Source organism: Bos grunniens, chromosome 23, assembly GCF_055505025.1.
Source record: "Bos grunniens cultivar Pamir isolate PY7600 chromosome 23, Bosgru_T2T1.0, whole genome shotgun sequence".
In the NCBI taxonomy this organism is placed as follows: domain Eukaryota; kingdom Metazoa; phylum Chordata; class Mammalia; order Artiodactyla; family Bovidae; genus Bos; species Bos grunniens.
In genome coordinates, this window is record NC_141187.1 from 5,545,621 (window position 1) to 5,571,964 (window position 26,344).

Sequence of the window (26,344 nt, forward strand, 5' to 3'; positions counted from 1 at the left end):
TTTGCACATAAGTATGTACACTGTACCATCACCACAATTGACGGTATAAACATCTGTCACATCCAAAAATTTTCTTCCTTCCCCTTTATTATTGTTTATTACTTTTTGAAATATGAGCACAATGTAAGACCTACCCTCATAGCAAATTTTAAAGTTTACAAAGCAGTATCGTTATCTGTAGGCCCTAAGCTGTATTGTACAGTAGATTTCTAGGACTTATTCATTTTGCATAATTGAATCTTTGTATTCTTTGACCAATACTTCCCTGTTTCCCTTTCCCCGGCCCCTGACAAAAACCAGTCTGTTCTCTGCTTCTATGAATTTGACCATTTTAGGTTCCTCATGAAAGTGGGACAGTGTAATGGTTATCATTTTACATATGCTTATTTCACTAGCGTATGTCCTCCAGGTTCATCCATGTTGTTGAAAATGGAAAGATTTATTTCTTTTTTGAGGTTGAAAAATGTGTGTGTGTGTGTGTGTTTATCTGTCTCACATTTTTAAAGTCATTTATCTGTCGATGGACATTAAGCTTCTTCCATGTCTTGGCTATTGTGAATAATGCTGCAATCAACCCAGTAGTTTGGATATCTCTTCAAGGTTTTCATTCTTTTTGTTATTTATGCAGTAGTGATATGATGGATAATATACAGTTTTATTAATTTTTTGAGGAACCTCCACATTGTTTTCTATAGTGCATGTAGAAAACATCCATTTACATCCCTATAATAGTGTACAAGGGTTCCAGTTTTTCCAAATTCTTGCCAGCACTTTTGTGTGTGTGTATATAAATATACTTATAATAACACCAACCTGTAAGAGATGATATCTCATTGTAGTTTTGATTTGTATTTTCTTGATGATTAGTGATGCTGAGTACCTTTTCATTTACTTGTTGGCCATTTGTGTGTCTTCTTGGAGAAGTGATTACTCAGTTCCTTTGCCTATTTTTAAATGGGTTATGGGGGTTTTTTTCTATTGAGTTGTAGGAGTTCCTTATATATTTTTTATATTAACTCTTTATCAGATATATGACTTGCAAATATTTTCTTCCATTCCATAGTATGCCTTTTCTTTTCATCTTGTTGACGATTTCCTTTGTTGTGCAGAAGCTTTTAAGTCTGATAAAATCCCAGTTCTCTACTTTTGCCATCTGTGCTTTTGGTTATATGAATACTAGGATTGTTTTTTGCTTTTATAGAAAAATGCCATTAGGGTTTTGGTAGGGATTGCATTGAATGTATAGATCATTTGGGGTTGAATAAACATTTTAACAATATAAAGTATTCCAATCCATGAGCTAGGAATGCCTTTTCATTTATTAATTAATGTCTTTAATTTCTTTCATCAATATTTTATCATTTTCAACATTCAAGTCTGTCACCTCCTTGGCTTAGATTATTCCTAAGCATTTTATGATTTTTGATGCAATTTTAGGATTATTTTCTTAATTTCCTTTGTAGATGGTTCATTGTTATTGTATACCATGCACTGATTTCTATATGTTGGTTTTGTACTCTGCAACTTTACTGCACTTGTTAGTTTTAGCAATATTTTATATAGTCTTTAGTGTTTTCCTTATGCAAGATCATGTTGTCTACAAACAGAGAGTTTTATTTTTCCTTTCCAATTTAGATATTTTTATTTTTCTTGCATTACTGCTCTGACTAGTACTGTCAGTACTATGTTGAATAGAAGTGGTGGATTGGGCTTCCTTGCCTTGTTCTTGATCTTAGAGGAAAAATCTTCACCTCTTTACCATTGAATATGATATTAGCTGTGGGCTTTTCATGCATCTATGGTCTTTATTGTGTTGAGGTAAGTTTCTTGTAATTTGTTGAGAATTTTTGTCGTGAAATGGTGTTGAACTTCATCAAATGCTTTTTCTGCATTTATTGAGATGATTGTGTGATTTTTATCTTCATTCTATCAATGTGGTATATCCATACTGAACCGTCTTTGCATTCCAGAGATAAATCCCACTTAATCATGATGTATGATCCTTCTGATGCACTGTTGAATTCAGTTTCCTAATATTTGTTGAGACTTTTTGTATGCATGATCATGAAGGATATTGGCCCGTAGTTTTCTTTTCTTGTAGTGTTTTCTTGAGCTTTATTTGATACTGGCCTATCAAAAGTTTGAAAGGGTTCTGTCTTCTTTTTCTTGGAAGGCTGTAAGGTGGATTGGTATTAATTCTTCTTTAAGTATTTTGAGAATTTACCTCGAAATACTGTGAAGTCATCTGTTCCTGGGACTTTCTTTATTGGAAGGCTTTTGATTGCTTATATAGTCTTCTTTATTTGTCATTGGTCTATTCAGGCTTTCTGTTTATTCAGTCTTGGTAGATTGTAGGAATTTATCTTTTTTTCTAGTTTGTCCAGTTCTAGTTTGTCCATATAAATTATTCATAAGAGTTTGACCCTTTAAAAAATTTCTTTTGAGTCAATTGTAACTTTGCCCTTTTTATTTCTGATTTTGAGTCTTGGCTATTATTATTTTTTTCTTAATTAGTCTCATAAGGGGTTATTCTTTTTCTTTTTTTCAAAAAATCCCAACTCTAGCTTTGTCTTTTTTTTATTACTATTGTTTTCCTATTCTCTTCTTCATTTATTTTTCTTCAAATTAATTATTTCCTTCCTTCTGCTAGGCTTCCCTGATAGCTCAGTTGGTAAAGAATCCACCTGCAATGCAGGAGCTGCTGCTGCTGCTAAGTCACTTTAGTCATGTCCAACTCTGTGTGACCCCATAGACGGCAGCCACCAGGCTCCCCCATCCCTGGGATTCTCCAGGCAAGAACACTGGAGTGGATTGCAATGCAGGAGACCTTGGCTCAATTCCTGGGTTGGGAAGATCCCCTGGAGAAGGGAACAGATACCACTCCAGTGTTCTGGCCTGGAGAATTCCATGGATGGTATAGTCCATGGGGTCACAAAGAGTCAGAAACAACTGAGCAACTTTCACTTTCACTTTCCTTCTGCTAACTTGGGCCAAGTTTGTTCTTCTTTTTCTACTTCCTTGCCCTTTCTGATATTAATCTAGGTGATACATGCACACGTATATACCCACAATTGTAAACTTCAGTTTACTCTTTTTAACAGCATGTTGATAAATAAGTCACGTATCATACATTTACTCACTTGATGTATAAAATTCAATGGTTTCTAGTATATCTACGGAGAAGTCAATGGCACCCCACTCCAGTACTCTTGCCTGGAGAATCCCATGGACAAAGGAGCCTGGTGGGCTGTAGTCCATGGGGTCACTAGGAGTCGGACACGACTGAGCGACTTTACTTTCACTTTTCACTTTCATGCATTGGAGAAGGAAATGGCAACCCACTCCAGTGTTCTTGCCTGGAGAATCCCAGGGACGGGGGAGCCTGGTGGGCTGCCATCTATGGGGTCACACAGAGTCGGACACGACTGAAGTGACTTAGCAGCAGCAGCAGCAGTATATCTACAAAGTTACTCAATCAACACTACAGTTTAATTTTAGAACATTTTCATCACCTCAGAGAGAAACCCACTGGCAATCACTTTGACTCTACACATGGATATCACCTTCTGGTGGTGTACTGACATCACCATAGTCAGTACTGAAATCAGATTGATTATCTTCTTTGCAATTGAAGATGGAGAAGCTCTATACAGTCAGCAAAAATAAGACCTGGAGCTGACTGTGGCTCAGATCGTGAGCTCCCAGTTGCAAAATTCAGGCTCAAATTGAAAACCAATGGCTTAGGGAAAACCACTAAGCCACTCAGGTATGACCTAAATCAAATCCCTTATGATTATACAGTGGAGGTAACAAATAGATTCAAGGGACTAGATCTGTTAGACAGAGTGGCTGAAGATTTATGGACAGAGGTTCATAACATTGTACAGGAGGTGGTGACCAAAATCATCTCTAAGAAAAAGAAATGCAAGAAGGCAAAGTAGTTGTCTGAGAAGGCTTTACAAATAGCTGAGAGAAGAAGAGAAGTGAAAGGCAAAGGATAAAGGGAAAGATATACTTAATTGAATGCAGAGTTCCAGAAAATAGCAAGTTTTAGTAGAGGTGAGAAAGCCTTCTTAAGGGAACAATGAAATAAAAGAAGAAAAAAAATAGAATGGGAAAGACTAGAGATCTTTTTAAAGAAACTTGGAGATACTAAGGGAACATTTCATGCAAATATGGGATCAATAAAGGACAGAAATGGTAGGGACCTAATAGAAGCAGAAGATATTAAGAAGAGGTGGCAAGAATACATAGTAGAACTGTCCAAAAAAGCTCTTAGTGACTCAGTTAACTGTGATGATGTGGTCACTCACCTAGAGTCAGATATCCTGGACTGTGCAGGCAAGTCGGCCTTAGGAAGAATTACTACAAACAAAACTAACAGAGGTGATGGAATTCCAATTGAGCTATTTAAAATCCTATAAGTTGATGCTGTTAATGTGCTGCACTCACTATGCCAGCAAATTTGGAAAACTCAGCAGTGGCCACCCTGCTCCAGTATTCTTGCCTGGGAAATCCCATGGACAGAGAAGCCTGGTGGGCTACAGGCCCTAGGGTCACAAAGAGTCAGACATGACTGAGCAACTAACACTTTCACAGCAGTGGCTGCAGGACTGGAAAAGGTCAGTTTTCATTCCAATCCCAAATAAAGGCAATGCCAAACAATGTTCAAATTACTGTATAGTTGCACTCATCTCACATGCCAGCAAGATTATGCTCAAAATCAAGCATAGGCTTTAACAGTACATGAATGGAGAACTTACAGACGTATAAGCTGATGTAGAAAAGGCAGAGGAACCAGAGATCAAATTGCCAACATATACTGGATCATAGAAAAAGCAAGGGAATTCCAGAAAAACATCTACTTTTGCTTCATTGACTACACTAAAGACTTTGACTGTGTGGATCACAACAAACTGTGGAATATTCTTAATGAACTGGGAATACCAGATCACATTACCTGACTCCTGAGAAATCTGTATGCAGGACAAGGAGCAACAGTTAGAACCTGACATGGAACAATGGTTCAAAATTAGGAAAGGAGTACATCAAGGCTGTATATTGTCACCCTGGTTAATTAACTTATATGCAAAGTACATCATATGAAATGCAGAAGTGGATGAATCACAAGCTGGAATCAAGATTTCCAGTAGAAATATCAATAACCTCAGATAAGCAGATGATACCACTTTAATGGCAGAAAGTGAAGAAGAACTAAAGAGCCTCTTGATGAAGGTGGAAGAGGAGAGTGAGAAAGTTGGCTTAAAACTCAACATTCAGAAAACTGAGATCATGGTCTTCAGTCTTATCCCTTCATGGCAAGTACATGGGGAAAATGTGGAAACAGTGTCAGATTTCATTTTTGGGGGCTCCAAAATCAACGTGGATGCTGATTGCAGCCACGAAATTAAAAGATGCTCGTTCCTTGGAAGAAAAGCTTTGACAGACCTAGACAGTGTATTAAAAAGCAGAGACATTACTTTACCAACTAAGTTCCTATAGTCAAAGCTATGGTTTTTCCAGTAGTCATGTAAGGATGTGAGAGTTGGACCATAAAGAATGCTGGGCATGGAAGAATTGATGCTTTTGAACTGCGATGCTGGAGAAGACTCTTGAGAGTCCCTTAGACACAAGAAAAACAAACCAGTCAGTCCTAAAGGAAATCAACCCTGAATATTCATTGGAAGGACTGGTGTTGAAGCTGAAGCTCCAATACTTTGGCCACCTGATATGAAGAGCCAATTCATTGGTAAAGACCCTGATGCTGGGAATGATTGAAGGCAAGAGGAGAAGAGGGTGACAGAGGATGAGATGGTTGGATGGCATCACTGACTCAATGGGCATGAGTTTGAGCAAGCTCCAGGAGATGGTGAAGGACAGAGAAGCCTGTCGTGCTGCAGTCCATGGGGTCGCAAAGAGTCGGACACGAGTTAGTGACTGAACAACAACAACAACATACTCAACCCCTCACCTACTTCCTTTCCACATGAATTTGCCCATATGGACATTTCATATATATTGACTCATATGAATCACGTGGTCTTTTGTGGTTCATCCCTTGGCCTATCCTAACATTTGTGAGGTTCTTTGATGTTTTGCCCTATATTAATACTTTATTCCTTTTCATTGCTGATAATATTTCATTGTTTGAATATATGGATATTATTCATTTATCAGTCCATAGACATTTGAGTTGTTTGTAATTTGGGGCTCTTATAAATAGTGCTTTTTGAACATTTGTGTACAAGTTTTTGCATGGACATGTGTTTCCATTTCCCTATATTTCTGATAGTGAACTATCCGGAGAATATAATTATGTTTAACATTTTTAAGTTAGTTCACTCTTGATATTTACTTTCTTGCTAGGTCCATGCTACCCTTAATGTTTAACTTTGGTTATGTCCTGAATTTTCTAATTAGTGTGGATCTTCTAATATAGTTAGGTTAATTTCTTCTTGTCTGTTTGCAATTTTTTACTGGAGTCATTCACAATTTTTTAAAAGTCTATTTAATTAAAAAGATAGACTTTATTTCTTAGAGAAGTTTTAGCCTCACAGCAAAACTGATCAGAAAGTACTAAATGTTTCCATATACCTCCTGCCCCCTCCTCCTAGATTTCCCCAGAATTGACTTCTCATACAAGAGTGGTGCATTTTTTTTTAACAATTGATGAATTACATTTACACATCCTATCACTCAAAGTCCATAGTTTACATTGGTGTTCATACTTGATATTGTACATTCTGTGGGTGTGGTCAAATGTGTAATCACGTATCCACCACTACAGTCTCAAACAGAATAACTTCACTGCCTTAAAAATTCTCTGTTCTCTACTTATTCATCTTCCTCTTCCCCTAGCCTCTGACAACCACTAATCTTTTTACTGTCCCCAAAGATTTTCCTTCCCAGAATGTCATAGAGTTGGAATTATATTGTGTGTAGTCTTCTCAGATTGGCTTCTTTTACTTAGTAATATGTGTTTAAGACTCCTTCGTGTCTTTTCGTGACTTGATAGTTCATTTGTTTTTAGTGCTTAATAATATTCTTTTGTCTGAATAGTCTGCAGTTTATGTTTACTTTTTGGAATGTTTCAATAATGAATCATACCTAATTTTTTCTGACCTTATTAAAATCTGTTTTCTTCCTCCCACCCAGCTTTTTGTTTTGGAATTTTTCAGTCATACAGAAAATTGAACCACATAAATATATGAGTATCTATTTCTAAATTTTGTTGTTGTTGTTGAGCCACTGGAAAATAAATTAGACTCCGTGCATTTCTCTCCTAAACATTTCAGCTTATATCTCCTAAGTGAAAGTTGCTCAGTTGTGTCCGACTCTTTGTGATCCCATAGATTGTATAGCCTGCCAGGCTTCTCTGTCCATGGAATTCTCCAGGCTAGACTACTGGACTGGGTAACCATTCCCTTCTTCAGGGGATCTTCCCAACCCAGAGACTGAACCCAGGTCTCCCACATTGCGGGCAGATTTTTTACCATCTGAAACACCAGGGAAGCCTGTATATCCTAAGAATATTTTAATTCCATCATGATGTTTAAGAGATTTAATGTCAATACAATACTATTTTCTAATATTCAAATTTTTCCAATTGTTTAAAACCAGTGTCCTAAATAGCTATTTTTACACTTGATACAATCAATATCTGTGCATTGCATTTGGTTGTGTATTGGTCAGGGTTGCTCTAAAGAAACAATATCAATAGGATGTATGTATGTGTGTTTATATTGTTTATATGTGTCAATATATAAATGTATATTTGTATATCAAAATACATATTTATGTTTTCATGTATGTGTGTATATATTTTATATAGAGAGGGATAAAGAGGTGTTGGTGAGGGAAAGGGTGAGGGAGAGGGAGGGATGGAGACTGATTAATTGATTCATCCATTCATTCAAAGGAATTGTCACATGTATTCATGTGGACTATGCTTTCTGTTACTATAGTTTTGCTTCTTACAATGTCAAGTACATATAATCATGTAGTATTTAAGGCTTCCCAGGTGGTGCAGTGATAAAGAATGTGCCCGCCAATGCAGGAGACTCAGGAGACGGGAGTTCAATCCCTGGGTCAGGAAGATCCCTGGAGAAGGAAACGGCAACCCACTCCAGTATTTCTTGCCTGGAAAAATCCCATGGACAGAGGAGCCTGGTGGGCTGCAGTCCATGGGGTCTCAAACAATTGAATCTGACTGAACGACGGAACACATGCACACACACCATATTTAGTGGCATGGATCTATGACAGTTGGTTTCTTCATTTATCAGCTGATGAACATTTGAATTGTTTCCTATATTTGGCATTTATGACTAATGTTGATATGAATATGCTTATACACATCTAGATTGGACATGGTTTCATTTCTCTTGGGTTGATACCTACTAGAATTGCTTCATTGTATGGTGAGTGTATGTTTAACTTCCTAAGAATATCCCAAACTATTTTCCAAAGTGATTGTATTATTCTCTATTACCATCAGCAATTCAAGAGAATTCTACTTTTACCACATCCTGCCAACACTTAGTATTTGGTATTTTAGCTCTTTTATTTGGTACATAATAGTATCTCATATGGTTTTAGTTTGCATTTTTCTGATGACTGACAAGGTTGGCATCTTTTTATGGGCTTCTTGGCCATTTGTATATCTTCTTTTGTGAAGTGTCTATTCAAAACATTTGGCAATTAAAAAAAAAACTTTAGGTTGTTTTCTTGTTAATGAGTTGCAAGAATTCGTTGTACAATAGGTCTTTTATCAGACATGTATTTGGGAATATTATCTCCTGACCCTCAGATTGCCTTTCATTTTCTTGATGGTGTTATTCAATGGGAAGAAGTTTTTAATCAGGATGAAGTCTAGCTTCTTAGAATTTCTTTTTGCTTATGTCTTTGTATTGTATTTAAGAATCTTTACCTAACTTAAGGTCAGAAATTTTCTCTTTTCTTCTAAAACAAAATATTTTCAAATGTCTTAAATGCATATATAAAATATCATAGTTTCTAAGTTTGTACCACCATAGCTTACAAATGGTGTGATCACTCACCTAGAGCCAGACATCCTGGAATGCAGTCAAATGGGCCATAGGAAGCATCACTATGAACAAAGCTAGTGGAGGTGATGGAATTCCAGTTGAGCTATTTCAAATCCTAAAAGATGATGCTGTGAAAGTGCTACACTCAATATGCCAGCAAATTTGGAAAACCCAGCAGTGGCCATGGGAAGGGAAAAGGTCAGTTTTCATTCCAATCCCAAAGAAAGGAAATGCCAAAGAATGTTCAAATTATCGCACCATTGTACTCATCTCACATGCTAGCAAAATAATGCTCAAAATTCTCCAAGCCAGGCTTCAACAGCACAAGAACCGTGAACTTCCAGATGTTCAAGCTAGATTTAGAAAAGGCAGAGACCAGAGATCAAGTTGCCAACATCCACTGGATCACTGAAAAAGCAAGAGAGTTCCAGAGAAACATCTACTTCTGCTTTATTGACTATGCCAAAGACTTTGACTGTGTAGAACACAACAAACTGTGGAAAATTTTTAAAGAGATGGGAATACCACACCACCTGACCTGCCTCCTGAGAAATCTGTATGCAGATCAAGAAACAACAGTTAGAACTGGACATGGAACAACAACTGGTTCCAAATTGGGAAAGGAGTCCGTCAAGACTGTATATTGTCACCCTGCTTATTTAACTTACATGCAGAGTACATCATGCAAAATGCCAGGCTGGATGAAGCGCAACCTGGAATCAAGATTGTGGGGAGAAATATCAATAACCTCATATATCAGATGACATTACGTTATGGAAGAAAGTGAAGAAGAACTAAAGAGCTTCTTGATGAAAGTGAAAGGAGAGTGAAAAAGTTGGCTTAAAATTCAACATTCAGAAAACTAAGATCATGGCATCTGGTCCCATTGCTTCCTGGCAAATAGATGGAGAAACAATGGAAATAGTGAGAGACTTTATTTTCTAGGGCTCCATAAGCACTGCAGATGGTGACTGTAGCCACGAAATTAAAAAACACTTGCTCCTTGGAAGAAAAGCTATGACCAACCTAGACAGCATATTAAAAAAGCAGAGACATTACTTTACCAACAAAGGTCTGTCTAGTCAAGGCTATGGTTTTTCCAGTAGTCATGTATGGATGTGAGAGTTGGACTCTAAAGAAAGCTGAGCACTGAAGAATTGATGCTTTTGAACTGTGGTGTTGGAGAAGACTCTTGAGAGTCCCTTGGACTACAAGGAGATCCAACCAGTCAATCCTAAAGGAAATCAGTCCTGAATATTCATTAGGAGGATTGATGCTGAAGCTGAAACTCCAATACTTTGGCCACCTGATGCAAAGAACTGACTCACTGGAAAAGACCCTGATGCTGGGAAAGTTGGAGGTGGGAGGAGAAGGGGACAACAGAGAATGAGATGGTTGGATGGCATTGCTGACTCAATGGACATGAGTTTGAGTAAGCTCTGGGAGTTGGTGATAGACAGGGAAGCCTGGCATCCTGCAGTCCATGGGGGCTCAAAGAGTTGGAGATGACTGAGCTACTGAACTGAACTGAGTTTACAAATTTAGTTCTATGATCCATTTTGATTATTTTAATTCCTGTGTGATATAAAAGTTAAAGTTCTTTTCTTCCCTTTTCTCCCTGGAGACCCGGTCATAAAAAACCATTTATTGCAAGGTTTTCATTTCCCATAGAATTACATGAGCATTTTTGCTAAGTATCAATTGATACTTAGCACAAAAACACATACAATATATGTGTTAACTGATTTTTGAACTCTTGATTCTGTTTTACTCATCTATGTGTGTGCTAAGTCACTTCAGTGGTGTCTGATTCTTTGTGACCCCATGGACTGTATCCCACCAGGCTCTTCTGTCCATGGGGATTCTCCAGGCAAGAATACTGGAGTGGGTTGCCATGCCCTCCTCCAGGGGATCTTCCAAACCCAGAAATCAAATCCATGTCTCCTATATTGCAGGTGGATTCTTTATGGTCTGAGCCACCAGGGAGCCCAGAATAAGTCTTGAAATTAGATAGTTTAAGTCTCTAAATTTGTTTTTCTTTTTAAAATTGTAATAAATTATTGAGGTTCATGTAAACTTCACATAAGTTTTAGTATAAGCATGAAATTTTCTAACAACAACAACAGAAACTTCTGGGGCTTGTTAAAGAAATTTTTTAGTTTGAAGTACTTTTGTATTTACAGAGAAGTTATAGATAAATAGTACAGTGAGGTTTCCTTATATACCTTACCAAGTTTCTCATGATGTTATTATGATGCATTGTCAAAACTAAGAAATCAGTATTGTCAAATTCCTGTAAATTAATCTGAACTCCATACTTTATTTGGATTTCATTAGTTTTCCATGAAGGTCCTTTTTCTGTTCCAGGATCCAATCCAGAATACACCACATTCCTTTTTTTTTTCTTATCATGTCTCCTTAGTCTCTTCTTATCTGTGATGATTTATTAGTCTTTTCTTACTTTTTATAACAGTTTTGCAGAGCATTGGTTAGGGTTTCTGTCAGAATGTCAGTCAGTTCACATTTGTCTGATTAGATGGGAATTATTTCAGGGGTGGTGGAGAAGGATAACACAGAGGTGAGTGTCCTTCTAGCAAGGAGAGCTAAGAAATCCTTCCTCAGTGATCAATGCAAAGAAATAGAGGAAAACAACAGAATGGGAAAGACTAGAGATTTCTTTAAGAAAATTAGAGATACCAAGGGAACATTTCATGCAAAGATGGGCTTGATAAAGGACAGAAATGGTATGGACCTAACAGAAGCAGAAGATATTAAGAAGAGGTGGCAAGAATATACAGAAGAACTGTACAAAAAAGAGCTTCATGACCAAGATAATCACGATGGTGTGATCACTGACCTAGAACCAGACATCCTGGAGTGTGAAGTCAAGTGGGCCTTAGAAAGCATCACTACGAACAAAGCTAGTGGAGGTGATGAAATTCCAGTTGAGCTATTTCAAATCCTGAAAGATGATGCTGTGAAAGTGCTACACTCAATATGCCAGCAAATTTGGAAAACTCAGCAGTGGCCACAGGACTGGAAAAGGTCAGTTTTCATTCCAATCCCAAAGAAAGGCAATGCCAAAGAATGCTCAAACTACCAAACAATTGCACTCATCTCTCATACTAGTAAAGTAATGCTCAAAATTCTCCAAGCCAGGCTTCAGCAATGTGTGAACCATGAACTTCCAGATGTTCAAGCTGGATTTAGAAAAGGCAGAGGAACCAGAGATCCAATTGCCAACATCCACTGGATCATCGAAAAAGCAAGAGAGTTCCAGAAAAACATCTATTTCTGCTTTATTGACTATGCCAAAGCCTTTGACTGTGTGGATCACAATAAACTGTGGAAAATTCTGAAAGAGATAGGAATACTAGACCAGCTGACCTGCCTCTTGAGAAACCTATATGCCGGTCAGGAAGCAACAGTTAGAAATGGACATGGAACAACAGACTGGTTCCAAATAGTAAAAGGAGTACGTCAAGGCTGTGTATTGTCACCCTGCTTATTTAACTTATACGCAGAATACATCATGAGAAACGCTGGGCTGGAAGAAGCACAAGCTGGAGTCAAGATTGCGGGGAGAAATAACAGTAACCTCAGATATGCAGAAGACACCACCCTTATGGCAGAAAGTGAAGAGGAACCAAAGGGCCTCTTGATGAAAGTGAAAGAGGAGAGTGAAAAAGTTGGCTTAAAGCTCAACATTCAGAAAACGAAGATCATGGCATCTGGTCCCATCACTTCATGAGAAATAGATGGGGAAACAGTGGAAACAGTGTCAGACTTTGGTTTTGGGGGCTGCAAAATCACTGCAGATGGTGACTGCAGCCATGAAATTAAAAGACGCTTACTCCTTGGAAGAAAAGTTATGACCAACCTAAATAGTATATTGAAAAGCAGAGATATTACTTTGCCAACAAAGGTCTGTCTAGTCAAGGCTATGGTTTTTCCTGTGGTCATGTATGGATGTGAGAGTTGGACTGTGAAAAAGGCTGAGCGCCAAAGAATTGATGATTTTGAACTGAGGTGTTGGAGAAGACTCTTGAGAGTCCCTTGGACTGGAAGGAGATCCAATCAGTCCATCCTAAAGGAGATCAGTCCTGGGTGTTCATTGGAAGGACTGATACTGAAGCTGAAACTCCAGTACTTTGGCCACCTCATGTGAAGAGTTGACTCATTGGAAAAGACTCTGATGCTAGGAGGGATTGGAGGCAGGAGGAGAAGGGGACGACAGAGGATGAGATGGCTGGATGGCATCACTGACTCGATGGACATGAGTTTGAGTGAACTCTGGGAGTTGGTGATGGACAGGGAGGTCTGGCGTGCTGTGATTTATGGGATTGCAGAGTCAGGCACGACTGAATGACTGAATTGAACTGAGTGTCCTTCTCATTATATCAGAGTAAATACCATCCACATGTCTGATCATTGGTATGTTAACCTTGGTCCCTTGATTATGGTGTTACAGTTTACTCTTGTACAACACTGGGGTGATGGGTATAACCTTCCCCACAGTTGAAAATCCAAGTATAATTTATAGTCTGCCCTTTGTGTTTATGGTTTCTCTGTATCCATGAATGTGAATCCATGGATGATTCAACCAACCAGGAATCACGTGGTGCTATATGTATATAAATCACGTGGTGCTAGCGTGTGAGATGTACGCTAGTCAGTACATTCTTTGGCATCACCCTTCTTTGTGATTGGAATGAAAACTGACTTTTCTCAGTCCTATGGCCACTGCTGAGTTTTCCAAATTTGCTAGCATATTCAGTGCAGCACTTCAACGGCATCATCTTTTGGCATTTGAAGTAGCTTAGTTGGAATTCACTCACCTCCTCTAGCTTTGTTTGTAGCGATGCTTCCTAAGGTCCACTTGACTTCGCATTCCAGAATGTCTGGTTCTAGGTGAGTGATCATACCATCATGGTTATCTGGGTCATTAAGATATTCTTTGTACAAGTCTTCTGTGTATTCTTGCCACCTCTTCTTAATATCTTCTTCTTCTGTTAGATCCATACAGTTTCTGTCCTTTATTGAGCCCATCTTTGCATGAAATGTTTCCTCGGTATCTCTAATTTTCTTGAAGAGATCTCTAGTCTTTCCCATTCTATTTTTTTCCTCTATTTCCTTGGATTGTTCACTTAAGAAGGACTTCTTATCTCTCCTTGCCCTTCTTTGAAACTCTGAATTCAGTTGGGCATCTTTCCCTTTCTCCCTTGCCTTTAATTTCCCTTCTTTCTTCAGCTATTTGTGAAGCCTCCTCAGACAATCACTTTGCCTTCTTGCATCTAATTTTCTTGGGATGATTTTAGTCACTGCCTGCTGTCCAATGTTACAAACCTCCATCCATAGTTCCCCAGGCTTCTGTCTACCAGATCTAATCCCTTGAATCTATTCATCACTTCCACTGTCTAATCACAAGTTATTTGACTTATAATATTGTAAATCAATTATATTTCAATAAATATAAATACATAGATGAGGGGAAAAGACATGAATATATAATTCTCAAAGCCAAAAAAAGGTGTAAAGTGGCCCTTAAATGTACAGAGATGTTCAACTTCACTCATAATAAGAGAAATACAAATTGAAGCTATACCAAGGTACAATTACCCACCCATTAGGTTGACAAAAGTTCAAAAGCTTGAGTTAAAAATCCAATCTTCTTGTCCAGACTGTGAGTAAACAGACAGTTTCATATATTGTTAGTGTCCAGGCAAACAGTACAACCCTTACAGGGATATGTGACAATAATTGGGGCAGGAAGACTGGAAAGTGACCCCCACCTGCTGGTGCTCATGTCTTTTTTAATTCCCTACTTTTGAGTGTGCCTGGGACCTATGACTTGCTTCTAACCAACAGGTATCACTCCAGTAATGATGGTACATTATGAGGGGCTCCATTTAGAGCCTACTTGCTCAATTCTGCCAACGAAGTGAGTTAATGTGGATGTAGATACTTGTGCAGTGAGGCCTCCAGATGAGAACACAACCCAGCACACCTCCTGGTTACCGCTTTGTAAGACCCTACTCAGACACCTGGGCTTCCCAGGTGGCATTAGTGGCAAAGAACCCACCTGTCAATGCAGGAGACATAAAAGATGTGGGTCAATCCCTGGGTTGGGAAGATCCTCTGAAGGAGGGCATGGCAACCCACTCCAGTGTTCTTGCCTGGAGACTCCCATGGACAGAGGAGCCTGATGGGCTACAGTCCACAGTGTTGCACAGAGTTGAACACGACTGCAGGGACTTAGCATCTGTGCATGCACACAGATAACTCAGTAAAGCCATGCCCAGACTTCTGGCCCCTAGAAACAATGAAATAATCAATGTGGGTTTTTTTTTTTCAAGCACTTAAAAAGTAATTCATTTTTCCTAAATTATAATGCCAAACCATAGCAGTCAAATAGAAAAATAAGAGTATTTGAAAATAGTGTAGCCTGAAACAAATCATAATAGTTAAAGAAATGTTAAAATTCCAAACCCTTTGATGGCAGTAGAGTAGCTAACTTTCCTGGATCTTCCCTTCTGTTTCTAGAGATGTTCAAGGCACTTTCACAAAGACTCTTATTTAATTTTCCTAAAAAGAAAAATCTATGAAGTTGAGAATAGCAATGTCATTTTGAAATTAAAATCAAATTAAGAGCAATTAAAGAATTTACCCCAAAGTGCACTGTCCTTTACATGGCATAGCCTGATTTTCAGGCCTAGTTTGTGTGATCCCTTTATGCATGATGTCTTCCAAATTTCTTGTCTGTTTATTTGGTTAGCCAGGAGGAGCTTACCCAGTCTTACATCTTTAATATATTCTCTGGCATACTAGAGTTTTGTTTACATACTAAGAATGAACCATGGGAAAAGATCAAAGGTAAATTATAGTGTTTAATAACAAAGTAAGGATCTTCTTCAAAATTAAATTATATTTTCATGGTCACGCACCTTCCACCAGATTTTGAGGGTTGCAATGGTCACATACTAAATTACACCTCATGCTTTCATTTTTGTGGGTAAGTACCAAAGACCACCACAGGAAAGGAAATACACATGCGATGCAAGTTTCACATCTCTGTTTTTGGTTAAATTTGCTTTTTAAAAATAACTGGTTTGCTGTAGAATAAATCATCTTTGACATTAGCTGCAGAGACTGGATTGAGGAATAATGTTTAGCATGACATTTTCTATTTATCTTATATCAGGAAGGAATTAATAATAGAATAGCAAAATCATAACTTCGAGGTTGAGACATGTTACATGCCTTTTTTCCTACCAGCCAAACATATTGGTATATACCAGGATCTCCAGGTCATGAAAGGAATCAAGTGATGAACTTAAGTTCTGGATACAGTACTGAATTTCATCAACTAGTTGTGTATAGCATTGGAAAATTTTATGGAAGATAACTAAGCAGAAATCCTACTTTCATCTCCCAATGAAACATTTTTGAAACAGTCAAGAGATCATTCATGGGTCAAGATTACTGGCCATCATCTTATTGTAATCACCCTGCATAATCTTCCGACAGCATTTGCAATAGTTCTGTCCACAAATGCTCTATCCCATTTCCTTTTGCAAATAGCTCTATCCCATTTCAAATGCAAATAGCTCTGTCCACAAATAGCTCTATCCCATTTCCTTTATCTTCCCCAAATTGAGCATTTGACAATAAATCATCCATTTTGCCTACTTTGATGTGCTCCAGCAGTTGTACATATAGTCTTATATTATGTTCAGCACAATACTAAGCACTCTGGGTGATTAAAAAAACTCCTATAGGATGTGTTTCTATCCTTTAAAGACTGTGCAAGCCAGGAAACCAGTGCCTACATAAATGAGACACTTGCTGAACAATCTGGCCATTATAAAACTCAGTACCAAGTGCAAAGCCAGACAAAGCCATTGTGGTTCACTAGGGATGGGTGGGTGAGTGCAGAAAGGGTGTAGAGTCTCTTCCTTGAGATCTGGGTTAGAACCAGTGTGGTTCTCAAAGTGTGGTTGCAAGACCAGCAGTATCAGCATCTGTTGAATTAGAAACTCTGGAGTGAGGTCCACCATCTGCAGTTTATCTAACACTCTAGATGATTCTGATATAGCTAGAGTTGGAGAATCTCTGCTATACATTATAAAGAGTAGGTGCTGTTTTATTCGTATGATTCTGTATCCTTCTGATTATCACTCTTGACAAGAAGTACAAAGAATAAGAAGAAATTAAATTTTCAAATAATTGTGGAACTTCATTACTGATACACGTTGCTGATGGTGACTTTTTTTTTTTTTTTAAATGCCTCTTAATCAGAGTAACATATTAAAATGGAGTTAATGATCAAAATAATGAAAGGGGAAGTCTTTACCAACCAAAGTGGTCATGTAATCCCAAATTAGTTGTTCCCACTGTTGGACAAACCTGTATTCAAGACAAGAAGCAAAGTTAGAACTGGACATGAAACAATGGACTGGTTCAAAATTGGGAAAGGAGTACGTCAAGGCTGTATATTGTCACCCTGCTTATTTAACTTATTTTCAGAGTACATCATGCAAACTGCTGGGCTGGATGAATCATAAACTGGAATTAAGATTGTTGGGAGAAATATCAATAACCTCAGATATGCAGATGACACCACTGTTAGGTCAGAAGACGAAGAGGAACCAAAGAGCCTCTTGATGAATGTGAAAGAGGAGAGTGAAAAGCTGTCTTAAAACTCAGCATTCAAAAAACTAAGATCATGGCATCTGATCCCATCACTTTATGGCAAATAGATGGCGAAAAAGTGTGAACAGTGACAGATTTTATTTTCCTGGGCTCCAAAATCACTGCGCATGATAACTGCAGCTAGTAAATTAAAAGACACTTGTTCCTTGAAAGAAAAGTGCTAAAAAGCAGAGATATTACTTTGCCAACAATGGCCCATCTAGTCAAATCTATGGTTTTTCAGCAGTCATGTAAGGATGCAAGAGTTGGACCGTAAGGTGGCTGAGCACTGAGGAATTCATGCTTTTGAACTGTGGTGCTGGAGAAGACTCTTGAGTGTCTCTTGGACTGCAAGGAGATCAAACCAGTTAATTCTAAAGGAAATCAACCCTGAATATTCATTAAAAGGGCTGATGCTGAAGCTGAAGCTCCAATACTTTGGCCACCTGATGGGAAGAGCCTACTCTTTGGAAAAGACCCTGATGCTGGGAAAGATTGAAGGCAGGAGGAGAGGGGATGACAGAGGATCAGATGGTTGGATGGCATCACTGACTCAGTGAATACGTTGTTGTTATTGTTCACTCAGTTGTCTTTGACTCTTTGTGACCCCATGGACTGCAGCATGCCAGGCTTCCCTGTCCTTCACCATCTCCCAGAGTTTGCTCAGACTCGTGTCCATTGAGTCAGTGATGCCATCCAACCATCTCATTCTCCGTTGTCTCCTCCTTCTCCTGCCTTCAATTTTCCCCTGCATCAGGGTCTTTTCCATTGAGTCAACTCTTCCTATCAGGTGGCCAAAGTATTGGAGTTTCAGCTTCTCTGGGAGATGGTGAAGTACCGGGAAATCTGGCGTACTACAGTCCATGGAGTTGCAAAGAGTTGGACATGACTGAGCAACTGAACAACTGTTGGACAACTCTCTTGCCCCCTTTAATTTATATACAGATGATCTAAACTATGGATTTGCTTTAGTATGACAATCACATATGATAATACCTGGAGGTGGTGGAAGTTACCTAATGACTCACAAGTCTGCCATGGTTCTCAAATCATCAGAATTAGCTGTTCACATAAATTGCTGGGCCCTACCATCCAGAATTTCTGACTCAGTGGGTTTGTAGCAGGGCCTGAAATTTTGCATTTTGGAGAAGTTCCCAAGTGAGGTGAAGCTGATCTGGCTTGAGTAGGGACCATCCTTGAGAACCACTGACATGGGTGGTTCCTCCTGACATGATCAAACTGGGTCCTGCTGCTCAACTTTTACAAAATCAATACTCGCAAATGTTGGTGAAGAGGAAAGTCGCCTTTAATCAGAATGCCAGCTGTCCAGGGAGAAGGTGAACTTGTGTCTCCCAGAAACATCTCTGAAGATTCTGCTCAGCCATGAAAGCTTTCAAAAGAAGTAGGAAGCCATATCAGTTGATCATTGGGATGGGGGTCAGAGTCCTTACCATTCCCCCTGCGTGCCAGCTTGAGTGCAGGCTTGTCAACTCCTCATAATCTTTCTTTAGATCTTGTCTGGTTCCCACAGTTTGTTTGGAAGATTACTGAACCAGAAGCTGGGGAAGGTATCTGATCATCTGTCAAATGCTTATTCTTCACTTCTATTATACTTCTTTTATCTCCAGAAAGAATCAAAAAGTTAGGCAAAATATTGTGTAATCCAAAGATCTGAAAAGTGTGTCAGGACTGGAGATAAGTAGATCAAAGGGTTCCTGGTTTGAGGTTAGTGTCAAGACAAAGGGATATCTTGCTGAGAGCTCTTTCCTGCAAAGAGCTTTTTCCTGCCCAAAGCTGCAGTACTGATCCTCCAGTGTCAGAACTTGACATAGTTCTTTTCTCTAATTTTTCAGGCTTTTGAACTTGTTGCTTTTGTGAATCTGACAGCCATTTTTGTTTCTCTTTGGTATTTTTATAAACTTTTCTGTAGAAATGTTGGGTTGGTAGGACCTCCCTGACCTCTAGTTTGGTTAATTTACAGGAAAACATTATCTTTTGCCCCCTTCTATTCTCAACTGTCATCTAGTGTTTGTAAATAAAACTGGAATAGATGAAATATTTGGCTTTAGTTGTAACTGTGCTAATGAAATGCAAGAATTCATAAAAGTGGGAGAAGCAGTGTTTATATAATGTGATATGGTTGGATTTTTTTCTAAGGGTGATTGTGTTAGCCACGTGTTATTGATTCTTCCTCTGTGGTTCATTTTTTACAATTTGGGGAGTTCATTAGGATACGAAGCTATGAAAAATGGTGTTGACACGTGCTTTAATACATGTATTCTGAGACTTCCCCCCGCCACCTTTTAAACTTACCCGGACTCAGATATGTGAGTTATTTACAAGAAAAATATTTTCATTTTAGTTCTACTTTCTCTTTTGCTCTCATGTCCAGTGAAATGTACTCTCTGGTACAATTCACATGTGGCATAATTGTTTGCTGAGAACTTTGCTTGTTAAGACATAATACTTTGCCAAACAGACATACAACCTCATGGCTTTTTATGACCAATAGTTTTAAGAAGCCTAAAACATCTATTTCAAGGGACTTTACCCAACTGCCCTGTATTTTTTGTCCAGACAGTTTAATGGCCATAACCTCAAAAACTATATATATATATAAAACAGAAGAAAACCTCAAAAACTATATACACACACACACACACACACACACACACATATATGTGTATATATGCCTGCATATGTACGTGTGATTGAATCACTTTGCTGTACACCTGAAACTAATACAGCTTTGTAAATTAACTATACTTGAATTTTTTTTAAATGAGGAAAGAAATCCAGAGGGAATTTTAATTTTTTGTATCTAATGTGCTTTAGTATATATGTGCTGTGTGCTTAGTCTCTCAGTCGTGTCCAACTCTTGGCGACCCCGTGGACTGTAGCCCTCCAGTCTACTCAGTCCATGGGGATTCTCCAGGCCAGAATACTGGAGTGGGTTGTCATGCCCTCTTCCAGAGGATCTTCCCAACCCAGGGATCGAACCCAGGTCTCCCACATTACAGGTGCATTCTTTACCAACTGAGCCCCTGGGGAAGCTGGTAATGTTGCATACATGTAATGTTGCATATTACTATTTTAGTGAGCATACCGGCAAATGGCATTCTCTGTTTCTTTTTATCATTAAAAGGGAGAAGCAGGACCTCCAGGTGCTCCGGGGCAGGATGGATCTCGAGGAGAACCTGTGAGTACCTTCTGGATTCAGTTCTAAAGGATGATGTTCTTCATCCATCATGAAATCCTTTGACTATTTAAGTTCTCCTCTTCTCCTCCCAGATGTATAAGAACTGTGGAATGCTGTAAAGTATTAAAATAGTCAACCTTCTTTTACAAACTGGGTAAGGTTTTGCTAACAGGAAATTTATGTACTGAATGAATCTGTATCACAAAAATGACAAGCAGGTGCTTGACATGACAAGGAATCACGGCAGTGGATAGTGAAGGTATTTAGGTTTAACCTCTCCTCCTAAACCAGCAGATAGAAAGCTGGGGGTTACAGAGTGGGACTTCATCCCCTCCTCTGCCCATGCCATCAGTTCAGAGAAGGCAAGGAAAGATCACTTCGTCCTTTTTCTCTGACTCCTCTGTCCTTCCTGCTGGCTGGTGGGAAGGAAGCAAGGTTTGCTGCACCAGATATACTCTGTTGGGAAAGCAATTAGAAGATTAAATATCTAAAGTTTGCCCATGTTTTCTGGATATAATTCTTCTGGTCTGTATTCTCTTCCAATTAAGAGTGTATATCATTATGTTTTTCTCTTATTTTGCCAGTCACTGAAACTTTGGTTTTTAGAAATATATCCCATGAAGATTGATCTTTACCAAAGATCAGATATTTTTTCATGTGTGAAAAAGCTTTGAAAAACAGGAAAAAAAATTGTATTAGATTTTGTGATGCAAAGAAATGAAGACTCCTCTGTTGTGTGTGATCTGGTTTTAAGTATTTGTGATGAAGATATTTGGCCCCACTAAAAGGAATGTGTTCACTCTATTTGTTCTATAAATGTGGCAGCCAAGAAGATTAGTGGTGCTTAAGTAGGAAGGACAGAGAGCTTATATAAACGCTTTAAAGCTAATTAAACACAGCTTGTAGAAGCAGGATGGTGATTCATCCCTGCAAACATTGATAAATGTGAACATTAACTCTTACAATTAAAATTGAGGATAAAGGATGTATTTTACTGGGAAATGATATTTCTTTAAAGTACAACTGCATGCACAGGCCTGTTCTTTGAAACTTAAAGGCTGGTATTGATCAATCCTAAGAGTACTTTATTTATTTATTTATTTTTAAATTTATTTATTTTAATTGGAGGCTAATTACTTTACAATATTGTATTGGTTTTGCCATATGTTGACATGAATCTGCCACGGGTGTACATGTGTTCCCCACCCTGAACCCCCCCCCTCCCACCTCCCTCCCCATCCCATCCCTCTGGGTCATCTCAGTGCACCAGCCCCGAGCACCCTGTATCATGCATCAAACCTGGACTGGCGATTCATTTCACATAAGAGTACTTTAGTCCTAAGGGTAATTTACTTTCTGAGTGGCAAATGATTCTCAGTTAACTTCAATCCAGGTAACAAACTCAGTTCTACCGCTTGCTGGATTTATTAGCATTTGTTTCAACTGTGTATCACTGTGTTTAAGAATTATAATCTTTTGGTCATTCATTCAATAAGCATCTACTGTCTGCTTTGTGCCAGACATTATATTAATTGAGGAGGAAATGAAGATGAATTTGTCATGGTTGTGCCCTCAAGGAGTCAGATGTACCAATAAGCAAAAACATTGTATAAAATGTTCTGGAGTGAGATGCAAGGTGGGGATGGAGGAGGCTTGCAAAGTTGGCAGAGATGTATATGATACTAAATGGGACATCACTGAAAAGGATGTATTCTTATTTTAATAACCATTTATTGAGATATGATTCACATACTACTGTATAAAATTTATCTATTTAAAGAGTAAACAAGATGCTCTCTTGGCCAAATTCTGGAGGAGGAATAAGAGTTGTCTAGTTGTTTGGCCGGGAGAAGGCAATGGCACCCCACTCCAGTACTGTTGCCTGGAAAATCCCATGGATGGAGGAGCCTGGTAGGCTGCAATCCATGGGGTTGCTAAGAGTTGGACACGACTGAGCGACTTCACATTCACTTTCCACTTTCATGCATTGGAGAAGGAAATGGCAACCCACTCCAGTGTTCTTGCCTGGAGAATCCCATGGACGGAGAAGTCTGGTTGGCTGCAGTCCATGGGGTCCCACAGAGTCAGACATGACTGAAGCGACTTAGCAGCAGTTGTTTGGCCTCCTAAGGCAGCAACCTGTAACATGTTCCAAAACATGAGAAAACTGGCATTAGTTGACTGCTTAGAACAGATGGAGGGGATGGGATAGAAATAATAAATGAGGTTGCGGGGGTAGGTAGAGGCCAAATTAAAACGTGTCTTGTATGTCTGTGCTATTTGGACTTGAATCTGAGAGTTGTCAGGGTTCTAAGGAGGGAAGCAAGGTGTTCAGTGACATTTTAGGAATGTCACTCCAACAGCAGAAATGAGAATGGGAAGTGGGCTGAGGCAGAGGGCAAAGCATGGCAGGAGGCCAGCTGAGCCCTGCAGCCCCACCTCCCACTGAAACAGGGACATTCAGAGTCAGGAAGAGGACAGGGCATCTACTTTGAAATGAAACTCAGATATGCAGATGACACCACCTTTATGGCAGAAAGTGAAGAGGAACTAAAAAGCCTCTTGATGAAAGGGAAAGTGGAGAGTGAAAAAGTTGGCTGAAAGCTCAACATTCAGAAAACAAAGATCATGGCATACGGTCCCATCACTTCATGGGAAATAGATGGGGAAACAGTGGAAACAGTGTCAGACTTAATTTTTTGGGCTCCGGAATCACTGCAGATGGTGACTGCAGCCATGAAATTAAAAGACGCTTACTCCTTGGAAGGAAAGTTATGACCAACCTAGATAGCATATTCAAAAGCAGAGACATTACTTTGCCAACAAAGGTCCGGCTAGTCAAGGCTATGGTTTTTCCAGTGGTCATGTATGGATGTGAGAGTTGGACTGTGAAGAAGGCTGAGCACCAAAGAATTGATGCTTTTGAACTGTGGTGTTGGAGAAGACTCTTCAGAGTCCCTTAGACTACAAGGAGATCCAACCAGTCCATTCTGAAGGAGATCAGCCCTGGGATTTCTTTGGAAGGAGTAATGCTAAAGCTGAAACTCCAGAACTTTGGCCACCGCATGCGAAGAGTTGACTCATTGGAAAAGACTCTGATGCTGGGAGGGATTGGGGGCAGGAGGAGAAGGGGACGACAGAGGATGAGATGGCTGGATGGCATCACTGACTCAATGGGTGTGAGTGTGAGTGAACTCTGGGAGTTGGTGATGGACAGGGAGGCCTGGCGTGCTGCAATTCATGGGGTCGCAAAGAGTCGGACACGACTGAGCGACTGAACTGAACTGAAAAAAGCAACAACAATGCCCAGGGGTCAATTGGATGTGAGCAATATGAAAAAGGATGGTTCTCAAAGTCTTACCTCACAGATGGAGGTGCAGGAAGACCAAGCAATGAACAGGAAGTAGAGTCAAGAAGAATTTATTTCAGGTGGGGAGGTGATCCTATGATATTTTCAAATGGGACAGTAGCAAAGCCATTTAAAGAAGAGACCCATGATTTGCATAATTAGTATAGATATAGAAAATGGGGACTAATGTAGTTCCAATAAGAAAAAGTAGGTCAAATTCAAGACAGTTTTAGAAGAATTTCTATAAATCTACTAGGTAGATTTCTAGAATTTCTAAGAATCTACTAGGTATAGTAGATTGAAAAGTGTTCCCTGCCAGGGTATCAGATCTTAATAACTAAAACATGTAAATGTTATTGTTTCTGAATAGAGGGTCTTTGTAGGTGTGATTAAGGATCTTTGATATGGGCTCTCCTGGCTTATCTGAAGGGAAGCAGATCTAACCAGTCAAGAGCAGAACTGAAGTTTCTCAAGGGAGACAGTGATATTGGAGTGATGGGGCCGCAAACCAAGGGATGCTGGCAAGAAGGCAGAAAAGGCAAGGGATGGCCTCCCCTGGAGCCTCTGGGGGAGTGCAGACTTCCAGCCTCTAGAGCTGTGAGAGAATAGCATTCTGTCTCTTTCAGCTACTAAGTTTATGGTAAATTTTTATAGCAGCCTTGGGAGATGAGTACACTAGTCTAATCTTTAACCACCATTTATGTAACAGATCTATGTAAAAAGCCCATACTGATACACACCAAACTCTTCATAGCACATGTGTTGATTAAAAATATTTGGGTTCAAAGCAAGTAGATAAACAGGTTTAAATGACAATTTGGTTAAAAGCGAAGCTCTTCAATCATTAGAATTTTCTGATTCATCAATTTTGTTAACCTCTCATGTGTTTTGGAAAACTTCTTTTGTTCACTTCATATTTTTCTACATTTTTGCATTATTTTGTTTAGTAACTTTCATCCCATCTGTCTGCTCTGTACTATTCATCATATTGCAAAATTGAAATAACTTAAATGTCTGATACATTATTGTGTATGTAAACAATAGTATAAAAATATAATACTCTATGTTTACATAAAATATAATGGTTTCCCTGGTAGCTCAGCTGGTAAAGAATCTGCTTGCAATGCAGGAGACCCCAGTTCGATTCCTAGGTTGGGGTGGTCTGCTGGAGAAGGTATAGGATACCCACTCAAGTATTCTTGGGCTTCCCTGGTAGCTTAGCTGGTAAAGAATCCGCCTACAAAGTGGAAGACCTGGGTTTGATCCTTGGGTTCGGAAGATCCCTTGGAATATAATAAAGTCTGATACTTTATTATGTATATAAACCATAGTATAAAAATATAATATTCTGTGTTTATATAAAATATCATACTCTCTGAATATGTATGCATAAGGAAGAGTCTACATGACAAAAGTTTGGTTTAATCACGTTTTGTTTACTCTGCTTATTTTTCCTCCCCAGTTTGCGTTTTGATGCCTGCTTTTTGCGTGTCTGTTTTATTTTCTCCTGTGAGCATGATATGGTTATTTAATACATTATAAAAATATAAGGCCTGGCTTTTGCATGTTTTGCAGTGTTTCTTGGGTTTTCAAACATATTAAGTTTGTCAGGTTGTATTTCCATTTTTGTGCCAAAGAATGGCACAAAATCAGATTGCTTCAGGGAATTCTCAGTTGTTGGAAATGTGTTTTCTTAACTTCTTACTAAATCACTCTGAATTTACCTTGTGCAGTTAGGTGGATGGGGAGACAGGGCAGTAAGGGAACAGCATCATGCCAAATTTACTTGTAGTTGACACAATAACTGTGCACATTCATTTTTGACAAATTATCATGTCAGTCAGCTACTTGGCTTTTGCCGGGGGTTGGTGACCAAGTTATCTGAACTGTCATCGTTTTCCCCGCTGTTCATCATAGCTGTTCTGTGCTGGTTGGAGCCCAGCAATGTCTTGTGTTTATCATAGCTTTTCCTCTCAAGTGTCTGATCCATCACATCCTTAGTTCTCTGATCACCAGCCCACCCACTGTGCTCAGGGTGCAATGGCTCTTGGTGAGGAC

At 39.0% G+C, this 26,344-nt stretch overlaps 1 protein-coding gene across 3 annotated transcripts in view; it reads left to right on the forward strand.

The window, feature by feature from the left end:
• The window catches only part of COL21A1 (collagen type XXI alpha 1 chain), a 231,591-nt gene that overhangs the window by 161,023 nt on the left and 44,224 nt on the right, over positions 1-26,344 (forward strand). For all 3 annotated transcript variants that reach the window (XM_086370609.1, XM_086370608.1, XM_086370610.1), the window contains one exon: positions 20,884-20,937. In XM_086370609.1, the coding sequence (XP_086226735.1) occupies positions 20,884-20,937 (54 nt within the window). The remainder of the gene's footprint in view (positions 1-20,883; positions 20,938-26,344) is intronic.